Source organism: Mixophyes fleayi, chromosome 8, assembly GCF_038048845.1.
Source record: "Mixophyes fleayi isolate aMixFle1 chromosome 8, aMixFle1.hap1, whole genome shotgun sequence".
Classification (NCBI taxonomy): Eukaryota; Metazoa; Chordata; class Amphibia; order Anura; family Limnodynastidae; genus Mixophyes; species Mixophyes fleayi.
Genome location: NC_134409.1, coordinates 131,166,635 through 131,180,251, shown reverse-complemented (window position 1 = coordinate 131,180,251; position 13,617 = coordinate 131,166,635). Strand labels below are relative to the sequence as shown.

General features: G+C 42.9%; 1 protein-coding gene across 1 annotated transcript in view; it reads right to left on the bottom strand.

The window, feature by feature from the left end:
• QARS1 (glutaminyl-tRNA synthetase 1) overlaps positions 1-13,617 on the bottom strand; it is a 41,841-nt gene that overhangs the window by 24,015 nt on the left and 4,209 nt on the right. The window contains exons 2-7 of the mRNA XM_075183565.1: positions 8,397-8,544; positions 8,010-8,119; positions 6,796-6,871; positions 6,310-6,374; positions 5,972-6,025; positions 3,414-3,468 (exon numbers count right to left, since the gene is read on the bottom strand). Of these exons, the coding sequence (XP_075039666.1) occupies positions 3,414-3,468; positions 5,972-6,025; positions 6,310-6,374; positions 6,796-6,871; positions 8,010-8,119; positions 8,397-8,544 (508 nt within the window). The remainder of the gene's footprint in view (positions 1-3,413; positions 3,469-5,971; positions 6,026-6,309; positions 6,375-6,795; positions 6,872-8,009; positions 8,120-8,396; positions 8,545-13,617) is intronic.

Genomic DNA, 13,617 nt, shown 5'->3' with positions numbered 1-13,617 from the left:
ACGTTTCAAGAGTTACAGGACTAGGAATTAGAAAAGGAATCAGTCTGTACAGAACATATATGCATTTACAAGAAAGTTGTGTTAACCCATATAAATAGCATTATGCTTCAAGATACTTTATAGATTGACCAGAACACAAGATTTGCATAACGAATATAATTGCTGAAAAAGATACTCCCGAAACAGAGATGCTCCCTTTAAAAAACACAGACAAACCCTCCCCCCAAATCACACATGTACACTAAGGGGCACATTTACTAAGCAGCGATTCCAACAAACCACAGATTCTACGTCGATTACTAAATAAAACCCTAAAAAGGATTGTCCGCTGTATAGAACATGCCTTCGCCTACATCAGTGTTGGCTAACCTGTGACACTCCAGGTGTTGTGAAACTACAAGTCCCAGAATACCCTTCCAGCAATAAGCTGCTATATATTGGCAAAGCATGCTGGGACTTGTAGTTTCACAACACCTGGAGTGTCACAGGTTAGCCAACTCTGACCTACATAGCATTTTTCTGTTTGTTGTTATTTTTAAGGTCCCCCCCCCCCTCCAAAACTCTCCGTTACCTGCATCTTGAAGGCAGATTACGCCGCAGCCTGCGCATGTCAAATGAGAACACTACATGTCAGCCAAAGCTCAGAGTTTAGACATGACGTGACCGGTGTGACGGATTCTACCAGCGACATGAGTAACGCCGCATGTTGGCTCTCAGCGTCAAGAAACAAGGGGCTTGGTGCTCTCACTTCTATATGGGTAAAAACATGGTTTACCAACGCTGCACTGTCACATGAAGATATTCTACTAGATCGCAGCTTACAATTGGTCCTCTGACTCACACCCCCTGCCCCGCCATTTAAAGATGGCGAGAGCCCTGGAATTAAAATCTCCATGCAGCAACCACCAGGGCTCTGTAGGGTGAACGTTCATAAAATATATTCATAGGTTGCAATGCAGCTTTAAGGAGGGTCGGTTAATAAAATACAAAGTTATTTTTAAAAAAAAAAAAAAAAAAGGGTAATTCTTTAACACTTCGTGTAGAAGGAACATACTTCATGCCTCATTGTAGCAGCGTTAGCGAGACCTATGGTCAGGTTTTTAGCAAGTGGTTGTTTAATGATTTAAGCTCAGATAGGTTATGTTTGAGGAGTGTTTAGAATATTTACTTTTAGATCAAATACAGCTCATAACAGATTTGTGCCTTCTCATACACAATATATGTGTATACAATTAATTCAGTTCTTACCTCCGTAATGGGATTAATATTATAGATCTAATCTATTTAGAAGTATCAGTTAAGTTTTTGTTTGGTGCAAACAACTTGGTTTAGATAAACGAAAGCACAAATCATTTGTCCAACATTCTTGAATAAACTACATTTAGTAACCTGCTTGGCATTAGAAAAGCTGAATGGATATCATTAGAATAAGCAAACGAGACAAAAGATTTCAGCTATACCAATTACTTCGCACATAACAGATCTCTGTCATCTCAGGAGCATATACAATTCAACCAGCTCTGAATTTAGTAACAAGATTAACACTATATAGATCCATTTTATTTAGCACTAGCACCAGCGAGCATTTGTTTGGTGTGAGTAATCCGATTCAGATAATTATCTCTACCTCTACTGAACAGCACAAATCATTTGTCCCTGCAGATTCTTTTAATAAGTCAGACTCAGTAATGTGCTTGGTATTATAAAAATTAAAACTATTAAAATCAAATAACTGGTATAAAGTACTCTAGCCATATTAATTACTTTTATCTTCGTTTACAAGTTACACACAGATGGGAGTAATTAGCTGCATGATTATTTATTAGAATTTTGAAATGCAGCTTCAGAATTGTTACTATATAGGCTCCTGAGCCATATCTATTAGGACTTACAAAGGTCTTTTTTGGACATAATTATTTAACATACTTCAGTGGAGTCTACACTAGTCTCAAATGCTGCCACATAACATTTGCAACAGTTACCATCTGTTATTATTAATATTTATGAGAGCAGTATTAGTTAATTACTCCTAATAAGAGCCTTATAAAGAGGATTACCTGAAATACACACACACACATATATACATAGACATATACATATACATATACATATATATAGCTACTCATTTACACCACTAAGTTTTAATATTTTGCTTTTAATATATACAATTTTAACTTATACAAATAAAATTTTGTTTTTATGTGTTTTTCATTCATCTCATGTCCATGAGCTATATAAACTCCAAAAATCATGTCATTTTGGCCCCGTGACGTAATGACGCAAACACGTCATTTTACAGCTGGGGACGGAGCCAAATGCTGCAATTCCCGGTGAATCGCGGCATTTTGGATTTAATTCTGCAGACTTCACTAGGAAGTGGGCAGATGCGGGAGACTGTCATACTCTCCCAGGAGTCCGGGAGACCCACCCAGAATTCAGGAGTCTCCCGGACATTTCAGCAGAGTTGGCAAGTATGCATTTATCCCATCCTATGACATGGAGACCTGGCTTCCATACTTCTGAAGGTGTCCACATACACAATGATTTTTTATTTGCAATGGAATCTTAATATACCAAACACTACACATGAAGCATCCTCTGACAACCAAGCGCAGTCTGACAACCAGAGGACATTGGGCGCAACTAGAGCAGCTTTAAGGACATTTAATTTGAATGATATGCCACCGATATGTATTGCTGAGGATAATGCATTTGTATTAAAGTCGGTCTAACCATCCTTTTACTATACAGCGTTACTCCCAGGATTTGGTTTACAATGATGACCAACAGAGGTTTAAAGCTGCTCTAGCAGATTACAACTACCTTAAACATCTTCACTCCGGTCACGGTAGGAGACTTTTACATGTGTATTTGTGACTGTAACAACCTGGCTCTTCGTACCGGATCAATCTGCATTTTAGACCCATTAAAACAACCGGAAATCACAGGTCTTGTGACGGCAACCTGGTGAAAACCGGTTTGGCGGCTCCGGCATTTCACTCGCGGACTAGCAGAGGCGGATTTCACCTATACATTCCGTAAGTTGATTGACAGCATCCTCACACACGCCAACCGTGAAACAAAACATCCTGAGGATAGCCGAATTACCAGTTGAAATGCCGCGTTTCTCTGAAAACGGATTACTGATTAACAATGAAGAAGCCGTTAAGATCCCCCCCACCCCCCCCCCCATGACTAAAGAGAGAAGTATTTGTACAGAATGTGATGCAGGTTGTAACTGACAAGTTTCAGAGCTTCACTCGGACAAGAATTCCTGGAATGCAGTTATCAAGAGGACAGCGGAGGATAAAGCAGCCTTTTATCATGATTTGGGGGGGGGGGGGGGGTGGTGTCGAAAATAGAAAAGAATAAAAGAGAAGAAGTTGTAAAAATAACAAACATACGTTACTCACCATTTACTATTGCATCTATTTTCTTCTCTGTTTCCACCACTTTCTGCTTTATTGCCTAAACAAATACAGTGAAAACATTTTATGCAGGAGTAACTTCCACCCAAAGAATGTAAATAATTAGATTTTTAATTACCAGCAAGTTATACATTTTTCTATATAGATGGGAGGTGACAGTAAGTGTTGGATCCATGAATCATCTACTGGAGGAGGGAGGGGAGTGGGGGGTTCACATAGAAATAATGACTATTAGTGGATGTAAGAGTAGAATTTCAATCATAACCCCCTTTAAATCTATAAGCTGAAAAATGCATACAAGCACCTCTGGCAAATATTGTGTATTTTGAAGGCTGAAATCATTGTCTCGCCCCACCGTGGATTCCTCATCTGTTAACACCAACATCTGGGCAGCACAGTGGCCCTAGTGGTTAGCACTTCTGCCTCACAGCGCTGGGGTCATAAGTTCAAATCCCAACCATGGCCTTAACTGTGTGGAGTTTGTATGTTCTCCCCATGTTTGCGTGGGTTTCATCCGGGTGCTCCGGTTTCCTCCCACACTCCAAAAACATACTGGTAGGTTAATTGGCTGCTATTAAATTGACCCTAGTCTGTGTGTGTGTGTGTGTGTGTGTGTGTGTTAGGGAATTTAGACTGTAAGCTCCAATGGGGCAGGGACTGATGTGAGTGAGTTCTCTGTACAGCGCTGCAGAATCAGTGGCGCTATATAAATAAATGGTGAAATTGATGAGGATGATCTTCGCTGTCCCTCATGGCTGTTGCCTAGGGGTTATCCTCAACTCCCCTCTTTCCTTTACTGCTGACATTCAGTCCTCCTTTTCGGCATAGCCAAATCCCGCATCTCCCCTCTTCAGTCTATCCTCAATGCTGCTGCGAACCTTATTATTCTCTCCTGCCACTATGTCTGCTGTTCCTCTCTACCAGTCTCTATTGTTGCTCACCGTGGCCTACAAACTTACTGCAAAGCCCTAAGCATATCTCCCCCATCCCTAATCTCATCTCTACACACACTCCTTGCGCCCCCTCCGCTTTGTCAATGACCGCCACCTCACTATCACACCCATTACCTTTCGCCAGGCTGCTCCCCAGCTGTGGAAAGATCTCCCACCCTCTATCGGATCAGCCACGTCTCCATTAGAGCAGAGGAGCTTTATATGCAATACCTTATTACACATGGCACCACTGACACAAAAAAAACAGAGCACCGCAGTCCTATGCGTGCTAGGACACACAGCCCTGTTTCGTCTACGTTCTAAAAGCCGAAATCAAGAATTATACCATCATTTGGCCACTGGAGGGCACTGTTATGTAAAAATGTACGTATGAATGCAAGTTCATTCTTCCATGAAGCGGGCTGGGAGCCACCACAGCTCATAACAATGCACATATGCAGATTCAAGTAGGGCCACGTGGTTTAGTGAACATTCATATATAAAAACCAAGTAAAACTTGGAAAAAAAAAATAAAATCAATGTCCTGGATTGACCGGGTCAAAGGGCAAAACCTCAATTTTATGGAGAATCCATGAAATAATTTAAAACCTGCTGTCCACCAATGGGCCCCACTCAGCTGATGGAAGTCAGGCAATGTTACATGGAGAAATCAGTGGAAACTGCAGATGGCAGAGAGTAAAACACACTCAGAGTCACAGATGTAATTACAGATAAAAGGTGCTTAACACAGGGACTGGCGGGGGGGGGGGGGGGGGTCGTCGGGGGTTACTTGTGTAATCAATTAGGGTCTGTTTTTTCTTTGTAATTAAGAACAAAGCTTTAGCGAAGTTTGTATCATTGACAGATGTTTATATCCTTCCTGATTCTGTGATGCATTTTTTTTTTTTAAGAAAACTAGCAGAGGACTGAATACTTTATAGTCGCTATAAATATGCACACAGGTGTCTATACATCAGCGTTCCCATATAAGCACCTGTGACAGGCCAGAAATGTCAAGTCCTTCTGGCAGAGGAAAAGTGTATACCCCCCTGCATTTTAAAATAACTATCCGTTAAAATTAAATATTGTTTTCCCAGCAAAGTGCAAAACTAGGAGCACCAATATACACATAGGCTGGGACGCACCCAATTCACCTGCTCTTCTGTAGTTGCCACCATCTTTGCCCACAAATCCAGGCACCAAATGGGAAAAGTGGGAAAGTTTGCATAGGACGTCAACCAATAGCCATTTGTGCCGAGATTTGCACTTTTGTAAATGAAAACTTCTTATGTGTACAAGATTAAAAGCTTCCCCCATTCATAGCGGCATTTCTGTAGGTCCAATAGGTTACAAAAAGGCTTAAATCTAAATTATTAATAACAGGTGGTCTAACATTATATTTGATTACAACTAACATGCCATCCCAAATCCCGCAGACAAGCATAAACCTTCAGTTATAGTAGGAAGCAATGACAAGTTCTACTACAGGAAAAGCCGACTGACCGTCTCCCCTGCAGGAAAGTACAAGGACTGGACAGCTGGTTGGGGGGGGGGGCGCATTAGGGCTTACTCACGCCAATACCTAATTTACAGTCCAAGTAAACAAAATACCTTGGGTTTCTTCTCTAGATCAGCTTCTGTCTTGGGGCCAAGTAAATGCAAAACCTGATGGGAGAGGAGGAAAAAAAAATGAAAAAGGAGCGAAAGGTCAGAGGTTAACGGTAGACAGGTCAAAGGCAGCTCTGAGTCACGACCAGGGAATGCGGTTACACGGATGGGAGAGTGTAACCCATCCAAAAATATTCTGAGCAATTACCGGCATAAATAACCGAGAGGTATGCGGCTTTAAGGGCGTACACAGCAGAAAGACGACAGGTTTGGGGCCGCTGGAGTAACATATGTGTAGGGTAGAAATAAGAGTTGTGTAACATCTGACAAGGCCCATTTACCTGCATGTCCACCTCGTTCTTTATGATCTTTCCGTCTGCCCACTTCAGTCTGTTCCTAGCCTCCCCTGCACATGTGGGAAAGCAGAAGCCGGGTTACACAGGGACATTTAAAGTTTAAAGGTCACTTTTCGACAATACCACTTACCCCTTCATAATGACAAGGAGCCCTCCCCCCCCTCCCCATTCTTCCCCACCCCCTTTCAATGCGGCCTACAAATTCACTAAGAACCTGTGAGGCTGAGAAATATGAGGCACAAAGCCTCTCAGTGGCTGAAGAGAGCACAGTAAGTGCCTCACGTCTCAGCGAGGTCACTGGCTCCTGGTGAACGGATAGGCCGGATTCTCACGAGACTTGGCTCCACCAACAAAATGGCTTATTCCACGGTGAGGTGATATTGCCTATAGGCAATAAGGTGGCAAAAATAAAAGCTACTAAACATCTATTAAAGAAGGGGGGAGGGGGGCATGAATTCGATGTGGACTTACCCATCAGTAGACCCATGTTAAAACGATATCGCTCCAATAGCAGCTGCTCTTTAAATTCAAGGATAACGGCTTCAACCTGGAGAGGACAAAGGTAGTTACACATCAGAAAATACTGACAGGAACCTTCAATTTGGAAAGTGGCAGAATTTTAGAGAGAGGGGAATAAAAAAATAAAATAAAAAATAATAAAGAAACTTTCCCCTAGAACTACCAGCCTGATCTGCAAGACTTGGCCCCCCTGAAAATTAGGAGGGTCCTGTCTACCATGCTTGTAATGGTCCGATCAGGGGGTATATTAGGACACATACCCACTGGCGTTTCACATGCATTTGTAGTGGCACAGTATATCAATTTGCATTTCCACCACATTTTTCTGCACAAGATCTGCGTCTCTCATCCACCCACATTACATCCTCCCATTCCCGGTTACAGGACTTTTCGGGCTGCACCCACTCTGAAATTCTCTCCCTCGCACAATAAGACTTTCCTCTGGTCTACAAGCTTTCAAGCGTTCTCTGAAAACCTACCTCTTCAGACAAGCTTATAATATTCCTCAACCACCCTCTTAACCTCACTACATTACCCTATTACCATCTGTTACACAACAAGACAACTACCCCCTGACCTACATTGTTGTGTGACAGGATCATTTAGCTTATGAGTCAATTTTACCTTTGCAGCCTGGCTGAGCCGACTGCACATGTAAACTTAACCTCATGTGTCAAACTCCCATTGTCCAATAGATTGTAAGCTTGCGAGCAGGGCCCTCTCACCGCTTTGTCTGTTTCAACCAGTTTGTTTATTAGTTTACTATGTTTGTCCCCAATTGTAAAGCGCTACAGAATATGTTGGCGCTATATAAATGATGAGTTTTTAAAGAGCATCTGGAAAACACTAACGCATCTATAAACGCCAATTTCTAATACTAGGACTCATTTACACAGGATTTACAAACTTTAAGAACAATTAAAAACACCAGTGGAGAGGACAGCTGTATAACGACGCAGGGTCGCAGACCCGTCTAATAACTTCCGCCAGATCTCGCATTGTCTGTAATGCATAGGATTGTCAATGTTCCTTTCCACATTTAGGTGAGTAACATTCTTTATTTTTAAAGCTTTAATTTATGCGTTTTCTATGGCAACTCACTTCCAAAATACAGAAAATAAATTAAATGGATTATAAAAAGGTAACCAGTGCATCATAACACTTACAGCCTCTTCTATCTGTTCTGGGGTCACGGTTACCCCAACCCCACATTCTTTCTCAAAGTCAGCAACATCGATGGGGTCCAGAGGGTGGGCTTTAACATAGTCCAGCGCGGCTAGAGACAAGAGGGATTAAAGGAGGAACACGTGTGTGATCAGCACGGGAACACCAACAAGATAAAGCATGTACAACGAGAGGTACGGCCATAGGGGACCGGTAATTAAATCAGCCGGACAGAGGAACTCGCTGTACATAAACTGTGATCCTCTGCGGACCTAATTTAATTTCTAACACATTAGTGGTTTAATCAAGGAGACCCCGGGGGACACAAACTTACACGTAGCCTCAAGTGAACCAGAAATGAGTTACAGAAAAAAAGAGCGAAAACGTACCATTGAGCTGCAGATCTGTGGCGACCTTCTTGCTGGCGATGTACCCCACCAGGAATCCCAGTCTCTTCGTGTCCCTGAGGCGGGTGGAAACATTGTACAGGAGGGTGCCGGTTACCTTATCGACGGAGGGACCCAAAACCGCCTGGGCCTGAAAACATAGAAAGGACACGATTACTCAGAAGGAGGAGTATAATGATGACAACAGCAGTTTCTGGTTAACTAAATGGAAACAGAAACCTGAACAGCTACATGTTAGTCAAATCTCCTCTCACTTCACGTTTCTGTAACAGAAGATTCTACGAATCTTCTCCCGTCAGCCCCAACAAGGCAATCACTACAACGGTCATACCTGGAGAATCATCCATTGGAGGCACTACAGGTAGCAGCAGGGGCGCCCTGCTCATAGTTCTATCGTTGGAATTAAAGAGAAGCTTCTGGTGTCCTACTTAAAGTCATGGGAGCAGATTTAATTTGTCTGGAGGACCCTTTTAATTGCACTGTTGGAAAATGACTAATAAGTTGAACCACTGACTACCTAACCACTCACATATATTTGTACGTTATAACTTGGCATTATAAATCCCAGTGTCCGATTACTGCGTGGGATCTCAGCACAGTCTTGTAAAGGGTTAATTTTGTGAGGAGAGGGGCTGTAACCAGAGACCCCCCCTGCTCCCAACAGGTTCGGAATAGTTTGCCATTTGCTGTAGCCGGATCAGTGCAACAGGAGCCCCCAGCACTGCGCCCTGGCGGAGGATCTACAAGTAAACCTAACTGGGATTACATTAACTAGGTAACCAGGACTGCCCTCTTCTCACCTATAATAGCGGCCATTCCCGAAATAACCAACAGATTACAAACACTGCTGCTTAGCACTCGAGTGCAAAATGTTTTTTCCCCACCAAGTCTTGTGTCAAAAGCAAAACAAAATAAGAATCCAATACTACATAAAATGGGTAGACACACAACATAATTTATGCAGTTCCTGGAAAATCCATTTAACACAGGATAGCTGAGAGAAACAGGAAGAACATTTCCAGATTAAATTAATTGTAACAAAACATCTCAACTAAAAAACACATTGTGCTGTACAGATTACTGGAAGGAAAATAATATACAACACGAGCACAGTCCAATCGTGGTGCTGGGTGTTAATATCCCCTTCAAACCTCAGGCACACAGAATGGGGCTGGAAGCAATAAAATACTGAAAGTATAGGGATCGGTAATCCCTATGTTAATACATATGATTGAATAGAGATAAATGAAGCATAAATCAGCGGATATGTGTTACCTATCTGATCAAGTGAATAAAAGACAAAAATTTGGTCCTATGTATGTATTGTCTTCAATGTTAATACAGGGCGAAACATATGGAGCTTCAAGAAAAAAACAAAACCACCAACAAGGAAGTCTTCTAAGGCCCCAAAAGCAACAGTTGTTTAAAAAACATCATTATCGGGCGTGCGGGCACCTTCCTCTTCACTAGACAGGGAGACTGCGGTCAGCCAAACTGGTCATTGATCCCATGTGGCTTTATTCTATAGTTCAGGTTCAGATGTAGGGATGTGCAATCCTGTGCCTCATACAGTTCTTCCTGTCTTTATAAACAGAGGGGGAAGTAGTGAGCAGGAACACAGCTGTGTCAGCAGAGCTTGCAGCCGTTATCCTACCGATGCTCAGTCAGAACAGTCCTCACCTCTAGTTCTTCTCTGGTATAACTGCTGGGTGAGCCGTTTACACACTCAGGCGTGCCAGGGAACGTTGGCTTCTCAGTGAAGCCCTGTACAAATCGGGTGGGGGGGGGGCTAAGAGGATAGACTTGTTTGGATTTTATTTTAGCCATAATGTTGCCCCACAGAAAAGAGCTTCTAATTATACCCAGACTTATTCACAATAAGTGGTGGAAACGTCTTACGTTCCAAAAGATCTGTTTGACGGAAGCTTTATTCTATCCTTGTGGTCAAAAGATAACCGCTATTGCCAGACATGACCAATTGGGCCACCCACATGTATGGCACAGTCAGCCTGTGTGCCACCGGCAACAGAGATGGACTTTTTTCTTACACATATCAAACTGCAAAAAGTCAGAATGAGATATATAAGTTATATAGGAATGTGGTCATTTGCATATTGCCAGCAAGTCATATGTGAAGTCTAGTGTCTCTTTAGTCCTACTAAAGACTGAGCACTACAAGGTAACTTTGGACTTACAGGGGCATATTCAATTGTTGTCGGAAATGCCATAAATCTTGCGCTCCGCACACTAGTAATAGTGCACGTAAATACTGTTATTACGGTAATAGTGCACGTAAATACTGTTATTACGGTAATAGTGCACGTAAATACTGTTATCACGGTAGTTTTCTCGCTGGATTTCAGCTTGCAGCTCCCTGAGCCGCAAGCTGAAATCCAGCTATTACCGTAATAACAGTAGTAGTTTTAACGCCGCAGGGATTCGGAACAATTGAATATACCACAAGACATTTTTTTATTTATTTTATTTTAGATAGCACCAGTCATAAGGAGCTGCGCTGTATAGCTAATAAGCAATCATTCACCTCCATCCCTGAACCATTGGGGCTTACAGTCTAAACTACCTACCACACACACTAGTATACTGGGCAGCACGGTGGCTCAGTGGTTAGCATTTCTGCCTCACAGCACTGGGGTCATGAGTTCGATTCCCAACCATAGCTAGTATGGCGTTTGTATGTTCTCCCCGTGTTTGCGTGGGTTTCCTCCGGGTGTTCCGGTTTCCTCCCACACTCCCAAAAACATACTGGTAGGTTACTTGACTGCTATCAAATTGCACTTAGTCTGTGTCTGTGTGTTAGGGAATTTAACTCCAATGGGGCAGGGACTGATGTGAGCGAGTTCTCTGTACAGCGCTGCGGAATTAGTGGCGCTATATTCATAGATGATGCTGACGATTTATTTTGTCAGAAGAGAATTAACCTACCAGTTTGTTTTTGGAGTGTGGGAGGAAACCAGAACATCCACAGGACACCCACATGCAAACTACACGCAGATAGGATCCTGGTTGGACTCAAACTAATGACGCCAGCGCTGTGAGGCAGCAATGCTAATCACTGTGCTGCATACAATTCATCCATAATTGTACAAGTTGTGTCCCAGCTTCAAGGTCAGTCAGAACCCTCGTGTACCCAGAGGGTTCTACGGACAAAGCTCTTTTTGGTGTAAACACAAAATAAAAGGAAAAGAAGAATCTGGAACGAACTGGTGTTAAATTGTTTGTTTTATGGTAAATACATACATTTCAGCAATGTAAATAATCTAGAGGCTGAAACGAAAATCATTACCAAGAACCAGTTAAAGCAGAACAAAAGCTTATTTACTGTTTCCCCTTTCAGACAGTCATACTTTTGAGAAAGTTAATTACCCCGAATTAAAGAGAACTTGTCACCCAATACATGTCCTCTGTCCTGTTACTGCATATACCATCACACGGATATTAATAAACCCCAGAATCTGACTCCCAGAACCTCTATCCCCAGACAGAGTTATATAGTGGAAGGAGCAGGGTCCTCCAGCAACACAGAGTATATCAGGAGATGAGTGATGTGTTAGTGAGGACAGGGCTGCATGTGACAGGGGCAGTGACATGATGTGAGGAGGGGAATGGAGGCAGCAGGAAGCCACAGACTGAGAGTTATATAGTGGAAGGAGCAGGGACCCCCAGCAGCACAGAGTATATCAGGAGATGAGCGATGTGTCATTGAGGACAGGGCAGTGCCATGATTGTGCAAGATAGTGTTAGACAATGTAACGAACAGGGTCCTCCAGCAGCACAGAGTATTGATGTGAAGCTCAGTCAACTGATGCGGGAACATTGTTTTGTCAAAACACTCCCCTATGTATCTCAAAGTCCATACATCCAACTCGTTACCTGGAAATCTATATACTGTACGGTACAGCGAACACAAAACATCAACAAAAACTAGTTCCTAATACAGGATGTACAGATTTAGGACTTCTCAGCATGATGCACACGTGAATTAAAGATCTGTGTGTGCCTAAGCCAGGGTGGGGACAGGAGAGGATGTTACCTATCATTAAACAAAACCTGGTAACAATCTGCCACATCCTACAGGTTGAAACCTTTGGGTCTGACAGTTCGTTAAATATATACCTCAGTATCCAATTTCAATCTATTGTACGTTATGCATTAAAGGATTATTATTAAACAGTTGTGCATCTATTGTCAGGCTTTCCTTGGAAAGAAGGGAGGGCAGGATTTGTTTTCAAGGGAAAGATATCTCAGTGGTTGATCTTATGCAAATTAGCACTTGTAGTATTCAGTAGTGTGTGTGTGTGTACGTACAATTTCTAGAGAAAAAAAGCCAACAAACCTGATCCTAAAGGCCCAAAAGGCCACATTTCTGAATACAAGATCTATTCCATCTTTAAAAGGGTCGTCCACTTTTAGAAAGGGGAGTGTGTGGGGCGCATTCTTCAATCTGTGTAACCATTCAGAGATGTGCTAAACCAGGTCTGGCCAACCTGTGGCTCTCAAGCTGTTATTATTAATTTTTATTTATAAGGCGCCACAAGGTGTCCGTTGCACCGTACAGGGACAAACAAATTACAATACAATGGGAGACAGCACAGTACAGTAAACAGTAAGCACAGTAACGCAATAAGCTCAATGCACAGCTAGAGAGGGCGGGGAAGGGGGAGGGAGGATCCGCAAACGACGGGGCCCAAGAAGGAGGGCGCGGAAGACAGGGAGACCCCCAGGGGGAGGAGGGAGCGAGAGTGGACGTGGGGTGGAGGACCTTCGAGGAGGAGGGCTAAGTAGCTGGAGAGCAGAGTTAGAAGTGGTGGAAACAGGAGGAGAGATGGCCCTGCTCAGAGGAGCATACAATCTAAGGGTTGTGAAACTTCAAGCCCCAGCATGCTTTGCAAACGCTAGCCAACCGATAGCTGACAAGGTATGCTGGGAATTGTAGTTTCACAACAACTGGAGAGCCAAAGGTTGCCCAGGCCCGTGCTAATTATTTAGACTTGGATGGAACGCTCCACCCATTCTGAACGTTGATTGGCTAATACAGTTCAGAGGATGCAGGACGTCAAACTGAATTAGCAATGGTAGCCCTGGCACAGGAAGTCCAATGTGCTCTGACATTCCATCAGATGCCAGCGGCAGCAGGGAACGTCTCACTACGTAAAGGAGCACTCTACCCTCAGTTATCAGGCAA